This window comes from Magnolia sinica, chromosome 17, assembly GCF_029962835.1.
Source record: "Magnolia sinica isolate HGM2019 chromosome 17, MsV1, whole genome shotgun sequence".
Classification (NCBI taxonomy): Eukaryota; Viridiplantae; Streptophyta; class Magnoliopsida; order Magnoliales; family Magnoliaceae; genus Magnolia; species Magnolia sinica.
The window spans coordinates 51817286-51835184 of NC_080589.1; the positions used below are offsets into that span (position 1 = coordinate 51817286).

Below are 17899 nucleotides of genomic sequence, written 5' to 3' on the forward strand. Positions count from 1 at the left end.
GCTAGCTCGACTCGACTTGAAAAAGCTCGATTCGACTCGGTTTGAAATTGAGTTCAAGCTGAGTTGAGCTGATTTTTTTAGCTCGAAAAAATTTCAAGTCGAGTTTGAGCTTGCCCAAGCTTGACTCGACTCGGATCGAACCCCAACTCGAATTGAACCGGTTCGGTGACTCGGTTATTTTGATGTTGATGTTACTCAGCAACTATTTGATGAAATGACTTAACGAAGTGTCGGCTGGTGGCAAAGAAGGTATGGGTATGAAACAAATACCCTTGTATCTTGATTTTCATGTTGCATGTTGAGTGTTTGATGAAATACTTGTAAACTAATGTTGTTGTTCAGGACTAGTCTGATTTCCTAAAGGATGTGGAAGTTGTAAACCTCCAAGATATAGAAATAGCGATCCATATTATAGGTGGCAGGCCTGAGCCCGAAAGTCCTGACGGGCCAAAAGTCCCAGCGCAGACAGCTACCAAAGGGAGGAGGAGAAAACTCCAATGTAAGAAAATTTCACAGCTTTGTGAAGAAGGGGAATGGTACTGCAGGCTAAGAAAACTAAAAAGAAGGGCCATGAATTCAGGATGTGTGACTGATGGATAAAGCCCTTATTCGGAATGCCCGCATATTAGGAAACATACCTACTATCAGATCTATGAAAAGACTCATTAAGCAATTCCAACCATGTTTTTTCGCGATCATGGAACCCATGATGAAAGAAGAGAGAAGAGTGGCTATAAGATTGAAACTCGGCTTCCATTCATCGGTCTTAAATGGGGAAGCTGGGGGAAAATTCTAGGTCTTTTTCCTTAATCATCTCAACATCACTATTTTATCCTCATCTAACCAAATGATTGCTTTATGTATGTCCATGCAGTCTATTATAGATCTTATCCTTATCTCCATTGTGTATGCTCGTTGTAGCAAAATCCTCAGAAGATCTCTCTGGTGTGAGATGGAAGCAGTTAGCAGAAGTACCCAAGGCCCTTGGTTTGTTGGCGGTGATTTCAACGTGATCATCTCAGATGATGAAAGACCTAACAGTAGACATCCTAGTAGAACGAGCAGCACATAATTCTTAGATGCGGTGCAAAATTGTAACTTATTGGATGCAGGATTTGTTGGCAATCGGTTCACTTGGAGTAAAAACCGCACAAGTCAGGCTAGAGTGTGGGCAAGGCTTGATAGAGCCCTCATCAATCACTAATGGATCACTACTTTTCCAACCTTCAGAGTTGAGCAGCTGCCACACGTCAACTCTAACCATTCTCCGCTCCTTTTATCTTTCCCTATCCAGTGCCACTCCAAGCCTAAACCATTCCGCTTCTAAAGAATGTGGTCCTTGCATGAGACCTTTCTTCAAGTGGTCAAGAAGGCGTGGGAAGGTAGATGTTCTGATCAGCCCATGACCAATGTTCACCTGAAACTGAAGAAAACAAAGCAGATCCTGAAATTGTAGAACAAGGAAGTTCGTGGGAATGTCTTCCAGCAACTTAAGAAGGCTGAGGAAGAACTGGTAGCCATAGAACAGAAAATACAGCTACCACCAACTGACATTTCCCTCATGGAAAGCTCCAATGCCAAAAAATGACTAGCCCAGTTGGAACTCATTGAAAAAGTGTTTTGGAAACAGAAAGCAAGGATCTCTTGGCTGGAGGAAGGAGATAATATAAATACAGAAAATTTCCACTCTTCAGCCAGCGAGAGGGCGAAATGCTCAACCATTGTTTCCATTAAGAATAAGACAAGGAACACTCTATCAAACCAGAAAGACATTAAATCAGTAGCCATTTCCTTCTTCGAAAAGCTCTTCCAAGAGGTTCTCACAGCCTCAGTAGATGATTTGCTGTCAGAGATCCCACGATTAATCTCCCTTCAAGATAACACAGCCCTTACGGTCCCCCCTTCTCCTGAGGAAGTCAAGGCGGCAGCCTTTGCTATCCCCAAAGATGAGGCCCCCGGGCCTGACAGCTTCATTGGTGCTTTCTTCACTATCTGTTAACCCATTGTAGGTGATGATATCCATGCGATAGCAGTCTCCCTATTTAAGGGTGAGACCCTCCCTAGAGCATTTTTGTCCACCCTCATCGGCCTAATCCCAAAATCTTCGATGGCCTCAAAATTTTTAGACTACCACCAAATCAACATGTGCAACTTTATCTCTAAGATCTTCTCTAAAATTCTGGCTTCCATGCTGAGCTCTCTCCTCCCCAAGCTGATATCGCTGGAGCAATGTGCGTTCGTGAAAGGGAGAGCCATCAACGAGAACATTGCCATGGCCCAGGAGGCAATTAGAGAGCTCGATAAGAAGTCCCACGGCGGCAATATTATCTTGAAGCTAGATTTAGAAAAAGCGTATGATAGGATCAGTTGGAGCTTTCTCAAGCAAGTATTATCCAGATTCAACTTTAATCAGAAATGGATTGACCTCATGGAAACATGTTGGGGAAACAATTGGTTTTTTATTCTCATCAACGGAGAGGCTTCTGGTTTCTTCAGGTCTTCGGGAGGCATTCGCCAAGGCGATCCATTATCCCCAGCTTTGTTCATCTTAGTGGCAAAAGCATTCTCCAGATCTTTCAAGCAACTACTCTTGCGTGGTTGGTGTCAGCCTTTCAAACTCCAACGTGGCAGCCCCCTGATCTAGCACCTCCTTTTCGCAGATGATACACTGTTATTTCTCAATGGTAGTCGGAGTTCGTTGATCACCATCAAGAAGTTCCTTGATTCCTTCCAAGATATGTCGGGCCAAAAAATTAACTACAGCAAGAGTAGTTTCCTCTATTCAGATAAGTTGCCAGTTGTGAGATTCATGTCCATTGAGCGCGTTCTAGGTATTGCCAAAGCTAGAGCAGGAGTCCAATATTTGGGGGTACCATTACTTAAGTGGAGAACCAAACAGGCAGATTTTCAATTCCTTATAGACAAAGTTGAAAGAAGGATTAGTGGCTAGAATGCAAGATTCATATCTCAGGCAAGCAGGTCAACGCTGATCAAACACGTACTCGGCAGCATTCCTCTCCACATCCTCGTTGCTACTCACGTCCCGTGTCAAGTTCTTCAAAATCTGGAGAGGAGTTTTGCTCGTTTCTTTTGGGGAAGAGCCAATGGCAGAAGGAAATTCCACTGGGTAGCCTAGAATAAAATCTCCTTCCCTGTGGATGGAGGTTTAAGCATTAGAAGACTGTCGGAAGTCATGACAGCCCTTCGCATGAAGATGGCGTGGGCAGTTATCTTTGGAAAGAATGTAGGTCCGTGGGTAAGCTTGATGCGATTCAAACATCAAGCAGATCTAAACGAGCACTACACCAAAACTGTGAAAAAAGGACTGTCCAAAACCATCTCAAATGACCAAAAATGATGGTCATCGACTGTCGCATGGGCTGTCAAATTTTGACATGTCGTATTACTTAAAGGACGGTCAAAAACCGTCGTTCTGATTGACGAAAAAAGGATTGTCATGGACCGTCCTTAAAAAGGATGGTCGCGAACCGTCCTTAAAAAGGACGGTCATGGACTGTCTCTTGTAAGCCTTCAAAGGACGAACATCGACCGTCCTTTAAAAGAACGGTCATGGACCGTCCTTAAAAAGGACTGTCATGGACCGTCTCTTATGAGCCTTCAAAGGACAGCCATGGAACGTTCTTAAAAATGACTGTCATGGACCGTCTCTTATGGCCCTTGAAAGGACGGCTATAGACCGTCCTTAAAAAGGACTGTCATGAACTCTCTTATGAGCCTTCAAAGGACGGCCACAGACCGTCCTTAAAAAGGACCGTCCCTTATGAGCCTTCAAAGCACATTTTCAAATTTGAGAAGATCAATATACACCTGTTACAATATATTTCATCATATTTTTTTTTATATACACCTGTTATATATTATATTTCATCATATTCACATTCATATCCATCTAAACCCGAACTACGTAAATCCAACCTAAACTACATTCATCCAAACATAAACTACATCCATCCAAACACAAACAATCTTATCCACATTACATTCATCCATGCATAAATATATATAAGTTTAACATCATAAATTAAAAAAAAAGGAAAAAAATTAGCAACAATTTTCTTTTTGTCTTTCATCTGAAAAAAAATATTAAACCAACAAAACATTATAATTCAAAATCATGAAGAATTGCATAAACTTCTTCAAAAAAAGTGGGCACTTTTTTAAAATAAAACTAAGAATAGGTTTAGGTTATAGGTTATTGGTTTAGGTTTAGGTTTAGGTTAAGGTTTAGATTTATGTTATAAGCTATAAGTTTAGGGAATTGAGAATAGGTTAAGGTTTAGGTTTAGAAAATTGGGTTCTTGTTCGAGATCGGGTTTAGGTTTGGGTTTTCAAGTTTAAGTTTAGGTTTAGGTTTAGGTTAGGGAGTTGAGATTAGGATTAGGTGTAGGTTTAGGTTTAGGAATTTGAGAATACATTAAGGTTTAGGTTTAGGAAATCAGGTTCGGGATCGGGTTTAGGTTTGAGTTTTCAAGTTTAGGTTTAGGTTAGGGTTAGGGAGTTGAGATTAGGATTAGGTGTAGGTTTAGATTTAGGGATTTGAGAATACATTAAAGTTTTAAGTTTATGTTTAGGTTATAGGTTATAGGTTTATGTTTAGGTTATAGGTTATAGGTTTATGCTTAGGTTAAGGTATAGGTTTAGGTTTCAGTTTAGGTTATAAGCAATAGGTTTATGGAATTGAGTATAAGTTAAGGTTTAGGTTTAGGAAATCGGGTTCAGGTTCGCGATCAGGTTTAGGTTTTGGTTTTCAAGTTTAGGTTTAGGTTTAGGTTAGGGAGTTGAGATTAGGATTAAGTGTAGGTATAGGTTTAGGGAATTGAGAATAGGTCAAGTTTAGGTTTTAGGATTAGGTTTAAGTTATAGGTTACAGGTTTAGGTTTAGGTTTAGGTTAAGGTTTAGGTTTAGGCTTAGGTTTAGGTAATAAGCTATAGGTTTAGGGAATTCAGAATAGGTTAAGGTTTAGGTTTAGGAAATCGGGTTCAGGTTCGGGATTAAGTATAGGTTTTGGTTTTCAAGTTTAGGTTTAGGTTTAGGTTAGGGAGTTGAGATTAAGATTAGGTTTAGGTTTAGGTTTAGGGATTTGAGAATACATTAGGTTTTAGGTAAAGGTTTAGGTTATATGTTATAGGTTTATGTTTAAGTTTAGGTTTAGGTTTAGGTTATAAGCTATAGGTTTAGGGATTGAGAATAGGTTAAGGTTTAGGTTTAAGAAATCAGGTTAAGGTTTGGGATCGGGTTTAGGTTTTGGTTTTCAAGTTTAGGTTTAGGTTTAGGTTAGGGAGTTGAGATTAGGATTAGGTGTAGGTTTAGGTTTAGGGATTTGAAAATACATTTAGGTTTTAGGTTTAGGTTTAGGTTATAGGTTTACAGGTTTAGGTTTAGATTAAGGTTTAGGTTTAGGCTTAGGTTTAGGTTATAAGATATAGGTTTAGAGAATTGAGAATAGTTTAAGGTTTAGGTTTAGGAAATCGGGTTCGGTTCGGGATCGGGTTTAGGTTTGGGTTTTCAAGTTTAAGTTTAGGTTTAGGTTAGGGAGTTGAGATTAGGATTAGGTGTAGGTTTAGGTTTAAGGATTTGAGAATACATTTAGGTTTTAGGTTTAGGTTTAAGTTATAGGTTACAGGTTTAGGTTTAGGTTTAGGTTAAGGTTATAGGTTATAGGTTTAGGTTAAGGTTTAGGTTATAGGTTATTGGTTTAGGTTTAGGTTTAGGTTTAGGTTATAAGATATAGGTTTAGGGAATTGAGAATAGGTATAGGTTTAGGTTTAGGAAATCGGGTTCGGGTTTGGGATCGGGTTTAGGTTTGGGTTTTCAAGTTTAGGTTTAGGTTTAGGTTAGGGTGTTTAGATTAGGATTAAGTGTAGGTTTAGGTTTAGGGATTTGAGAATACATTAAGGTTTAGGGTATATGTTATATAGGTTTAGGTTTAGGTTTAGGTTTAGGTTATAAGCTATAGTTTTAGGGAATTGAGAATAGGTTAAGGTTTAGGTTTAGGAAATCAGGTTCGGGTTCGGGTTCGAGATTGGGTTTAGGTTTGGGTTTTCAAGTTTATGTTTAGGTTTAGGTTAGGGAGTTGAGATTAGGATTAGGTGTAGGTTTAGGTTTAAGGATTTGAGAATACATTTAGGTTTTAGGTTTAGGTTTAGGTTATAGGTTATTATTGGTTTAGGTTTAGGTTTAAGTTAATGTTTAGGTTTAGGTTAGGTTTAGGTTATAAGCTATAGGTTTAGGGAATTGAGAATAGGTTAAGGTTTAGGTTTAGGAAATCGGGTTCGGGTTCGGGATCAGGTTTAGGTTTTGGTTTTCAAGTTTAGGTTTAGGTTTAGGTTAAGGAGTTGAGATTAGGATTAGGTGTAGGTTTAGGTTTAGGGATTTGAGAATACATTTTAGTTTAAGGTTTAGGTTTAGGTTATAGGTTTACAGGTTTAGGTTTAGGCTTAGGTTTAGGTTATAAGATATAGGTTTAGAGAATTGAGAATAGTTTAAGGTTTAAGTTTAGGAAATTGGGTTCGGTTCTGGAGCAGGTTTAGGTTTGGGTTTTCAAGTTTAAGTTTAGGTTTAGGTTATGAAGTTGAGATTAGGATTAGGCGTAGGTTTAGGTTTAAGGATTTGAGAATAAATTTAGGTTTTAGGTTTAGGTTTAGGTTATAGGTTACAGGTTTAGGTTTAGGTTTAGGTTAAGGTTATAGGTTATAGGTTTAGGTTAAGGTTTAAGTTTAGGTTTAGGCTATAGGTTATAGGTTATTGGTTTAGGTTTAGGTTTAGGTTTAGGTTTAGGTTATAAGATATAGGTTTAGGGAATTGAGAATAGGTATAGGTTTAGGTTTAGGAAATCGGGTTCGGGTTCGGGATCGGGTTTAGGTTTGAGTTTTCAAGTTTATGTTTAGGTTTAGGTTAGAGTGTTTAGATTAGGATTAAGTGTAGGTTTAGGTTTAGGAATTTGAGAATACGTTAAGGTTTAGGTTTAGGTTTAGGGTATATGTTATATAGGTTTAGGTTTAGGTTTAGGTTTAGGTTTAGGCTATAAGCAATAGGTTTAGGGAATTGAGAATAGGTTAAGGTTTAGGTTTAGAAAATTGGGTTCGGGTTCGAGATCCGGTTTAGGTTTGGGTTTTCAAGTTTAGGTTTAGGTTTAGGTTATGGAGTTGAGATTAGGATTAGGTGTAGGTTTAGGTTTAGGAATTTGAGAATACATTTAGGTTTTAGGTTTAAGTTTAGGTTATAGGTTATTGGTTTAGGTTTAGGTTTAGGTTAAGGTTAAGGTTTAGGTTTAGGTTTAGGTTATAAGCTATATGTTTACGGAATTGAGAATAGGTTAAGGTTTAGGTTTAGGAAATTGGGTTCGGGTTCGGGATCGGGTTTAGGTTTGGATTTTCAAGTTTAGGTTTAGGTTTAGGTTAGGGAGTTGAGATTAAGATCAGGTGTAGGTTTAGGTTTAGGAAATCGTATTCGGGATCGGGTTTAGGTTTGAGTTTTCAAGTTTAGGTTTAGGTTTAGGTTAGGGAGTTGAGATTAGGATTAGGTGTAGGTTTAGGTTTAGGGATTTGAGAATACATTTAGGTTTTAAGTTTATGTTTAGGTTATAGGTTATAGGTTTAGGTTAAGGTATAGGTTTAGGTTTCGGTTTAGGTTATAAGCAATAAGTTTAAGGAATTGAGAATAGGTTAAGGTTTAGGTTTAGGAAATCGGGTTCAGGTTCGGGATTGGGTTTAGGTTTTGGTTTTCAAGTTTAGGTTTACGTTTAGGTTAGGGAGTTGAGATTAGGATCAGGTGTAGGTTTAGGTTTAGGGATTTGAGAATACATTAAAGTTTAGGTTTAGGAAATCGGGTTCGGGATCGGGTTTAGGTTTGAGTTTTCAAGTTTAGGTTTAGGTTTAGGTTAGAGAATTGAGATTAGGATTAGGTGTAGGTTTAGGTTTAGGGATTTGAGAATACATTTAGGTTTTAGGTTTATGTTTAGGTTATAGGTTATAGGTTTAGGTTTAGGTTTAGGTTAGGGTATAGGTTTAGGTTTCGGTTTAGGTTATAAGCAATATGTTTAGGGAATTGAGAATAGGTTAAGGTTTAGGTTTAGGAAATCGGGTTCAGGTTCGGGATTAGGTTTAGGTTTTGGTTTTCAAGTTTAGGTTTAGGTTTAGGTTAGGGAGTTGAGATTAGGATTAAGTGTAGGTATAGGTTTAGGGATTTGAGAATACATTTAGGTTTTAAGTTTAGGTTTAGGTTATAGGTTACAGGTTTAGGTTTAGGTTTAGGCTTAGGTTTAGGTTATAAGATAAAGGTATAGGGAATTGCGAATAGGTTAAGGTTTAGGTTTAGGAAATCGAGTTTAGGTTCGGGATTGGGTTTAGGTTTTGGTTTTTAAGTTTAAGTTTAGGTTTAGGTTTAGGTTAGGGAGTTGGGATTAGGATTAGGTGTAGGTTTAGGTTTAGGCATTTGAGAATACATTAGGTTTTAGGTTTAGGTTTAGGTTATATGTTATAGGTTTAGGTTTAGGTTTAGGTTATAAGCTATAGGTTTAGGGAATTGAGAATAGGTTAAGGTTTAGGTTTAGGAAATTGGGTTCGGGTTTGGGATCGGGTTTAGGTTTTGGTTTTCATGTTTAGCTTTAAGTTTAGGTTAAGGAGTTGAGATTAGGATTTGGTGTAGGTTTAGGTTTAGGGATTTGAGAATACATTTAGGTATTAGGTTTAGGTTTAGGTTATAGGTTGTAGGTTTAATTTTAGGTTTAGGTTATGGTTTAGGTTTAGGCTTAGGCTTAGGTTATAAGATATAGGTCTAGGGAATTGAGAATAGGGTTAGGTTTAGGTTTAGGAAATCGGGTTCGGTTCGGGATCGAGTTTAGGTTTGGGTTTTCAAGTTTAAGTTTAGGTTTAGGTTAGGGAGTTGAGATTAGGATTAGGTGCAGGTTTAGGTTTAAGGATTTGAGAATACATTTAGGTTTTAGGTTTAGGTTTAGGTTACAGGTTACAGGTTTAGGTTTAGGTTAAGCTTTAGGTTTAGGGAATTGAGAATAGGTTAAGGTTTAGGTTTAGGAAATCGGGTTCGGGTTCGAGTTCGGGATCGGGTTTAGATTTTGGTTTTCAAGTTTAGGTTTAGGTTTAGGTTAGGGAATTGAGATTAGGATTAGGTGTAGGTTTAGGTTTAGGGACTTGAGAATACATTTAGGTGTTAGGTTTAGGTTTAGGTTATAGGTTATTGGTTTAGGTTTAGGTTAAGGTTTAGGTTATAAGCTATAGGTTTAGGGAATTGAGAATAGGTTAAGGTTTAGGTTTAGGAAATCAGGTTCAGTTTCGAGATCGGGTTTAGGTTTGGGTTTTCAAGTTTAGGTTTAGGTTTAGGTTAGGGTGTTAAGATTAGGATCAGGTGTAGGTTTAGGTTTAGGGATTTGAGAATACATTAAGGTTTAGGTTTAGGAAATCGGGTTCGAGTTCGGGATCGGGTTTAGGTTTGAGTTTTCAAGTTTAGGTTTAGGTTTAGGTTAGGGAGTTGAGATTAGGATTAGGTGTAGGTTTAGGTTTTATGGATTTGAGAATACATTTAGGTTTTACGTTTATGTTTAGGTTATAGGTTATAGGTTTAGGTTTAGATTTAGGTTAAGGTATAGGTTTAGGTTATAAGCAATAGGTTTAGGGAATTGAGAATAGGTTAAGGTTTAGGTTTAGGAAATCGGGTTCAGGTTCGGGAACGGGTTTAGGTTTTGGTTTTCAAGTTTAGGTTTAGGTTTAGGTTAGGGAGTTGAGATTAGGATTAAGTGTAGGTATGGGTTTAGGGATTTGAGAATACATTTAGGTTTTAGGTATAGGTTTAAGTTATAGGTTACAGGTTTAGGTTTAGGTTTAGGTTTAGGTTTAGGCTTAAGTTTAGGTTATAAGCTATAGGTTTAGGGAATTGAGAATAGGTTAAGGTTTAGGTTTAGGAAATCGGGTTCAGGTTCGGGATCGGGTTTAGGTTTTGGTTTTCAAGTTTAGGTTTGGGTTTAGGTTTGGGAGTTGTGTTGAGGGTCAAATATTGCATATCAGACCTAGTTATTACATGGATTTACAAGCATGATACCGTTTAATAGCCTGATTTAATCGTGTTTGTGATGCAGAGTGTATTTACAAGCATGAACTGAAAACGGGTGCTTAAACCATGGATTTAATACTCTGATGACACCCAAGGCAAGGGACGGACTCCAGGGGACCAAGATCGATGGAATTACACACTAGGGATCCGAGAAAATCAAGCCATTCACGTTAAAGAGGCCCGAAAATGGTGAAAAATGCAAGATCACATAGTTCTCACCATCTGATTGGCTCAAAACTTTATACATGGCCTGAGGTCCATAAATTAACTGTACATATCAAATTTCAGCCCTCGAATCACTATGAAGTACCCCAACTGACAGATCAGCCCATAAACCGTTGATTATGGGCCCACCTGATATCTTGAACTGTCTCAACTTTGGTCTCGACGGTTTAAATACGATGAGAAAACAAATGGATGGATCGGATCTTGCATATACATTACAGTGGGCCCCGTATATACAGCGTGTGTACATGAGGTACACACGTGCGGCTGCGCACCGAACCAAGTAAGACGCTGCTGTTGACCCGCACCTTCTTCCTAAAACGGCAACTGTCATATGACGCTGTTGAAATGAACGGACGGCGTCCGTTTTTGCGGACGCTAGTGGGCCCCATATAACGTACATATGGACAATCCAAGCCATCCATCTTGTAGAGGGCCATGAAATCTTCAAACCCATGCTGAACTTTTGGACCCATACAATCACATGTGCGCAATACAGAGGCCATAAGTGGACTGCCCTGCAACGTTCAAATTGATGTTTGGATGATTTCTTCTCTGATTCTGAGTCAATGGACATGAAAAACCATCCGTTTCTTACCGAAATTTCGAGGGCAATCTAATGGACAGGGTAAATTTCTTTAAAAACACCTCTGTGGGGCCCACCGATCACGTCCACGAAATCTGATCTTCCAAGCAGTTGTGGCCCACCATCTTTGATCATATGGCAGATCTGAACCGTCCATCGTGTAGGCCAGCCAAAATACTTTCAAGAGACGCTGATTTTACAGAAATAATGCAAGGAACGCGAGAGTTATGAAGCCCCGAACTTGGCTGCGAAAAGGCTTTCGCTGCGCGTGCGATAGCTTCCCAAATCCGATTTCCACCACTCCAAAAGCTATAAAAAGAGTTCCAAACGTGGAGAAGAGGGTGTGCTTGAATAGGGGACGTCAGATAGAGAAAGAGAGGCGGAGAGAGAAGTGTTTGGAATTTTTATGTATTTTTTCTTTATTTTTCTTCTTTTTCCTATGATTATGTTAGGCTAAATCCCTTAGCTAGGGCTAAGAGGTGAAGCTTGTGGCGTGATGGGAGCTTCTACAGGTTTGATTGAACTGAACTGATTGACTTTGTTTTGATTTAAGAAATTCTTTTAGTCATTAATGGTTTGTTGTGATTTAAATTACAGTAGATCTGTGATGGCTTGAATAATTCCTTTCCTTTTATTTTGATGTTCGGAAACCCTGTTGTTCACCATCATCTCATAGACATGGTTGGATGATGGAATCCTTCCTAACACTCATACATCTTTTAGTTGGTTATGGATTGGTCTAAGTTCTGTTGTTTACCTTGTCTCTTAGGCATGGATTTGTGATGGAATCATACCTAATTCTTATACCTTTCATCTCTTGAAAACTATATCAAGTAAGTTAAGTATAATATCCATGAAGCAGGCATAAGATCTCCCTGATCTGTACAAGTGGATCCTCTGAATCCCTAGTTCCCTTTCTCTGAATTCTTTAAGTTTTAGATTAATATTTCACCATTATTCCTCAAATCACAATTGGTTTAGATTTCATCTTAGCCTAGTTCTAGATCTGGTTATTTTCAGATAATGTACAGGTTTCAGTCCCTGTGGATTCGACCTCGGTCTTACCGAGTTTATTACTACATCACAACCCTGCACTTGGGGTGTGAACAAGTTTTTGGCGCCGTTGCCGGGGATTGACGGCTACGTTTCCTGAAGATAACTGGTTTTAGGATTAGCTTAAGATTAGGATTTTTCTGATTTTTAGGATTTATTTTAGAATTTTCTAATTCCAGGTTTTTCTTTAATTTTTAGAAATTTTCTATTTAAATAACTTTCTATTTTTAGATAGTTTTCCTTTTTTTTAGAAACTAACCCAACTTTCTTATTTTGTAGGATTCTGAGATAGGTTTCTAAATTGGTAATTTCTCTCTTCCTTACTATTTCTAGATTAGGATTCCATTTTAGTAAGTTTCTAATTCTAACTCTTTTAGAATCTAATTTTGTTTCCTATTTTATTTTTAGAAATTTTCTATTTTAAGACTTTCTGTTTAGAAACTAACTTTCCTGTTTTGTAGGCTTATTAGAAATTTCTAAATTCAGTACGCTCTTTCTAAATTTCTACTTTCTAATTTAGGAATTCTTCCTTGTTTCTTTTTATTTCTATATTTCTCTTCTTAGGAATTTTATAGGCTTGCTATTCTTAGAAACTAACTTGTTTTGTTCTATTTTGCAAGTTTCAATTTAGGGACTCTAATTTGGTAACTTCCTTCCAACCCTCTTTCTCTTTTTAGATTTTTATTTCCCTTCTTAAGATTAGGTTTAGAATTTGATTGAGGGCTGCGAGTGTTTCATGCCCAAGTGGGCTCGTGACAACACTCGACGTCTCTTGACTGAAGGAGGATTAGTTGAAGGGTTAACTGTCCATCGTAGGACTAAACACCGCTCAAAATCCCCTGAGTTAATTGAGGATATGGCTGAAAATCAACCTCTTCTACCCCAACCTAGGGTAGAAGATCTCCAGGATGAGAATGAGGTGCATCAAGCACCCCCGCCTCATACCTTACGAGATTACTTACAACCGGCGGGGGTGAGTACGCCCTCATGCATGATTTTTCCTAAGAATGCAGGACACATGGATATCAAGCCAGGGGTGATCCAACTCCTCCCTAAATTTCATGGGCTTGAGTCAGAGAATCCTTACTTACATTTAAAAGAATTTGACGAGATCATAGCTACCTTATACTTTCTTAACGTGTCTGATGACACGGTCAAGTTGAAACTCTTTCCCTTTTCTTGGAAAGAGAAAGCCAAGACGTGGTTACATTCAATACGTCCTCGATCAATTGGCAGATAGAATGACATGACAAGGGAGTTCATTAAGAAGTTTCTTCCATACCATAAGACGAACACCCTAAGAAAGTCGATCATGAACTTCACCCAAAGGGAAGATGAAACATTCTTCCAATGTTGGGAGCGGTTCAAGGATCTTGTCAGTTCATGCCCACAACATGGTTTTGAAACGTGGCGCATCACGAACTTTTTCTATGATGGATTGACATCTCTCATGCGCCAATTAGTCGAGACGATGTGTAATGGGGAGTTTATGAATAAAGGAGTCGATGAAGTGTGGGATTACTTTGATAAACTTGCTGAGAACACACAAACATGGGACATCTCCCCTAGACCTAGTATTACGTCTAGGCCGACTCATTCCAAGGAAAGGGGTGGAATGTATTTCCTGAGAGAAGACGATAATATTAATGCTAAGGTAGCTAATCTCACTAGGAAACTCGAGGCCATGGAATTTAAGAAGGATAAGGCTAAGGTTTAGGTTTAAGTTATAGGTTACAGGTTTAGGTTTAGGTTAAGGTTTAGGTTTAGGCTTAAGTTTAGGTTATAAGCTATAGGTTTAGGGAATTGAGAATAGGTTAAGGTTTAGGTTTAGGAAATCGGGTTCAGGTTCAGGATCGGGTTTAGGTTTGGGTTTTCAAGTTTAGGTTTAGGTTTAAGTTAGGGAGTTTAGATTAGGATTAGGTGTAGGTTTAGGTTTAGGGATTTGAGAATACATTAAGGTTTAGTTTTAGGTTTAGGGATTTGAGAATAGGTTTAGGTTATAGGTTTAGGTTTAGGTTTAGGGATTTGAGAATAGGTTTAGGTTTAGGTTTACATTTAGGTTAAGGTTATATGTTAAGGTTAAGGTTATAGGTTTAGGTTTTGGTTAAGGTTATAGGTTTAGGTTTAGGTTAGGTTATAGGTTTTTGGTTAAGGTTTAGGTTATAGTTATAGGTTTTGAGATTTGAGAATAGGTTTAGGTTATAAGTATAGGTTTAAGTGAGGTTATAGGTTAAGGTTTAGGGATTTGAGTTTCGGTTATAGGTTCAGGTTATAGGTTATTGGTTATAGGTTTTGGGATTTGAGAATAGGTTTAGGTTATAAGTATAGGTTTAGGTTAGGTTATAGGTTAAGGTTTAGGGAATTGAGTTTAGGTTATAGGTTCAGGTTATAGGTTATAGGTTTTGGGATTTGAGAATAGATTTAGGGAATAAGTATAGGTTTAGGTTAGGTTGTAGGTTAAAATTTAGGGAATTGAGTTTAGGTTATAGGTTTAGGTTATAGTTTATAGGTTTAGATTATAGGTTTAGGTTGTAGTTATAGGTTTTGGGATTTGAGAATAGGTTAAGGGTGTGGTCCCTACAAATACAAATATAAACATGGCCTGCTCCAATTGGCCAGGCCCTTCCAATGTTGTCCATAGGAAATGGACAGTTTCATCATAGTCATAACAGTGGTTCTCATCTTTCAGGGACCCCCGCTCAACATCCGGATAGCTCCGACGCACATCCGGATCTGCTCCATCAATTTCGAGTAAATATATAAACATGGCTTATCCAAATGGTCAGGCCACTCCAATGCTGTCCATAGAAAATGGACAGCTTCATCATGGTCATAACAGCGGTTCCCACCTTCCAGGGACCCCCGCTCAACCTCCGGATAGCTCCGACGCACATCCAGGTCTGCTCCATCAATTTCGAGCTAATACATTTTAAAACAACATAAATATATCTAAAAGCATCTGGATACCTGGGGAAGGCCTCCCATATTTGTATTATTGGTTACTCATCCATTTGTCTACAAGCCACAATCGACCAACAATTTCTATTCGCTACCTGTACTCTGAAACCAACACAAATATAACTGGAAAACAATATAAGGAATAAGATTATATATGTAATAAAATTATATGTAATAGGCATAGCCCTCAAACCCTATTTTAGAAAAATGGCTGGGGTAGGGTCTGGAAAAAGAACTGACCTGCACTCCCATCCTGAGCTGAACATAGACCGTCTTTCAATAACCCCACTTGTATGAAAGTCTGAGAAGCAAAAAAAATAAAATAAAATAAAATGTTGAACTCATAGCAAACTTGATAAAACAATTGAAGCAAAAAGCGGTCAATAACAATGACGAAGATTTATGATCAGCTGTTTCAAGAATGTTGCATTTCATTCTTAAGAAAAGCTATTAGCGTAACATGAGGAATTGTGAACTCAAATTTCCTTCACTAGGAAAGCCACAATTCCTTTTCTGATAGACACTAAGTAAAGAATAACTGACTCAAACAACAATGGAAACATTGATGGCAAGGGGCCAATGGTTTTTGGGCATGTATCAAAGTGCAAACAGCACTTCTGAGTAAGCTGAAATTGTACCACACTGCCCCCAGTCCCATGCATTAACCATATACTTGGCATTCTTTGTGATGAAGATTAATTTAGTTTGAATTGAATAACCATCCAGACCCTTAAACGGACAAAATATTAAGTCCTATGAAAAGGAAATAGGTAATAGCAATACCCTTTTTGTTATGTTATAGATTTTAACACACACCTGCATGCCGGTTTTGATGCGGACAAAATCATTCATATGCAAGGATGGTTCATGAGGAACCTGAAGTTCAAGAAAAGCATTATTAATCATAAAACAAGGCAGAAATATCAAGCATAGTAAAACATTGTTGGGGCGAGGAAACATGTTTTTTCTTGTTCATTTAGAAAAAGAAAAAGTGCATCCACACCAGTTGCAAACTTGATTAAAACTTGGGAATCAGATTGGCGTCCGAAATCCATCATGTATCAAATCCAGGCGCTGATTAAGTTGGTAAGTTGTCATTTGACAATGTCACTTTCAGGCAGTGTGTGAGGTGTATGTCCTATATTCTCGGCACATCTGTTGCATGTGGGCTAGAGTTTGACCACCAAATTATTGCAAGTTTTGCCCACTGAACATGTACGTACAGTTGCTCTTTTTGGGTTAATTGTCCGCTTCAGACCACTGAGCAGATGCTTGGCTAGAACAGTCAGATACCATTGCTTTTCAGGTCCACAAAATCGACGAGCTGATCACCATGCACAGGCACCACATGTAAATTGGACATATTCCGATGTACACTTCACAGAACTCATTGAAGCATGCTACCGTGCTAGAATTCCTCAATAATAAATATTAGCAAATGAAAATGTGAAAACTCTTCTTCCTGAAGTAAAATTTCTAAAAAAAATAATAATAATAAGGGAAGGTGCAATGATAAACATACCACCGGATGTGAATAAATAGTTGCCAGAGAGCGTGCTTTTGCACGTTCATCACCTCCAGTTTGGGTAGTGGAAGTGAGTTTTTTCCCTGAATCAATATATACGAAAGGGCTAAGGCATTCAAATGAACCTGGTTTCTAGTGACCCCTTAATTTGAGTATAGTGAATGTTACAGAAAATGACAAACCTTCAGTAAAAGTAGCTTTCACATAATTCCGTTCACCATGTTACCCACACCAGGCCTTAGTGCTACCTTTGCAAGCCTTACATTCTGAGTTGAAGAGAAGATACCATCAATTACATGGCCATCATCTTCTTTGGACTGAAAATATATTAATTGTGACCATGAAGGGGCGCATCAAGAAACCACTTTTGGGTCCACATATACCAAACATAGAAAACATGACATGAAAAACAGTTCATAACTCTAACCCACATGAGTAGTGCCAGGCACTGAATAAGCTTCAAGTTGTGAGGAGCACTTGTTGGGCTACTGATACGGACACTTACATTGCAACTTGCAAGCCATATCATATGCACTGGATAAGTATTTGTTCTAGGTATACCAAAAAATGTGGTGCCAGAATTATTCATCAAAGAGAATGTTCAAAGGATACAAATATTGTTACTTTCAAGTACCTACTTTTTTCTCATGTGCAAGGGACACAGTTTCATGGCTATATTTCCAACTAGCACAGGCTGAAGCCTTTCAATAGAAGATGGAGATGCACATGCTAGCATATAGAGAGCTGATGGAGCATATGAATACAATTGGGATCAAGGTATTCAAAAACTGTACTGGAATGGTCATAAAGGCCGTTAAATAACGATAACAGTGGGAAGATTTGTGCATTACAGGGCTGTAATGCCCGTTCTAGGGGGGAAAAATGGCCTGTAATAGCGCGTCCAATGGGAAGGCTATTAACAGAGAGGAGAAGACGCACAATCAATATTGCTTCAAGGGAACGAGTCCAATGGGAATTTACATATCCACAATGACCAGATAATGAAGCATTTTATCAAATACAAAATAGACAATGCCACCCCATGTAGCATATAACATGGAAGTTAACCTAAGTTTTAAGGCACTCACCATTAAGCAATAAAAACCATCCATCAGATGGACCCACATCATATATCCATATTTCCTCCACATTGGGACCTAATATATTGACAAGAAGAGACATCAAAATCCTCAAGATCCCTAAAATTCTAAAATCCCCAAATCCCTAATTTGTAATATCAGAAAATTCCCGAATCGGGGTCCACGTTCAAATCTGTAAGCCCTAAAATCTCCAAATCCCTAAATGGGGGTCCACTTCAAATCGGGAATCCACAAATTACTAAATCCCCCAAATTCATAAATCAACATAGAGATTGAGAGAGATAAATACCTCTTTGGATCTTGAGCAGGGCGTGCGTAGATAGGGAGGGCATCATCTCGGCTCCCTCCCTTCTCTGGATCAAACA

At 38.2% G+C, this 17899-nt stretch overlaps 1 protein-coding gene and 1 non-coding gene across 2 annotated transcripts; one reads left to right on the forward strand and one right to left on the reverse strand.

Annotated features, from left to right (window-relative positions):
* Positions 1-2188: 2188 nt before the first annotated feature.
* LOC131230513 (uncharacterized) lies at positions 2189-2950 on the forward strand. The gene is made up of 3 exons (XM_058226426.1): positions 2189-2386; positions 2497-2597; positions 2689-2950. The coding sequence occupies exons 1-3, from the start codon at positions 2189-2191 to the stop codon at positions 2948-2950; spliced, it is 561 nt and encodes a 186-aa protein (XP_058082409.1).
* Positions 2951-13245: 10295 nt separating this feature from the next.
* On the reverse strand, positions 13246-13352 carry LOC131232103 (small nucleolar RNA R71). The gene has a single exon (XR_009164705.1). It is a non-coding gene; the product is annotated as a small nucleolar RNA R71 (small nucleolar RNA).
* Positions 13353-17899: the final 4547 nt, after the last annotated feature.

Coding starts and splice junctions, on each gene's coding strand:
- LOC131230513 (XM_058226426.1), top strand. CDS start 2,189: ATGCTGAGCTCTCTCCTCCCCAAGCTGATATCGCTGGAGCAATGTGCG. Junction 2,387..2,496: donor GTTGGAGCTTTCTCAAGCAA/GTATTATCCAGA, acceptor TGGTTTCTTCAG/GTCTTCGGGAGGCATTCGCC. Junction 2,598..2,688: donor CAAGCAACTACTCTTGCGTG/GTTGGTGTCAGC, acceptor TCTCAATGGTAG/TCGGAGTTCGTTGATCACCA.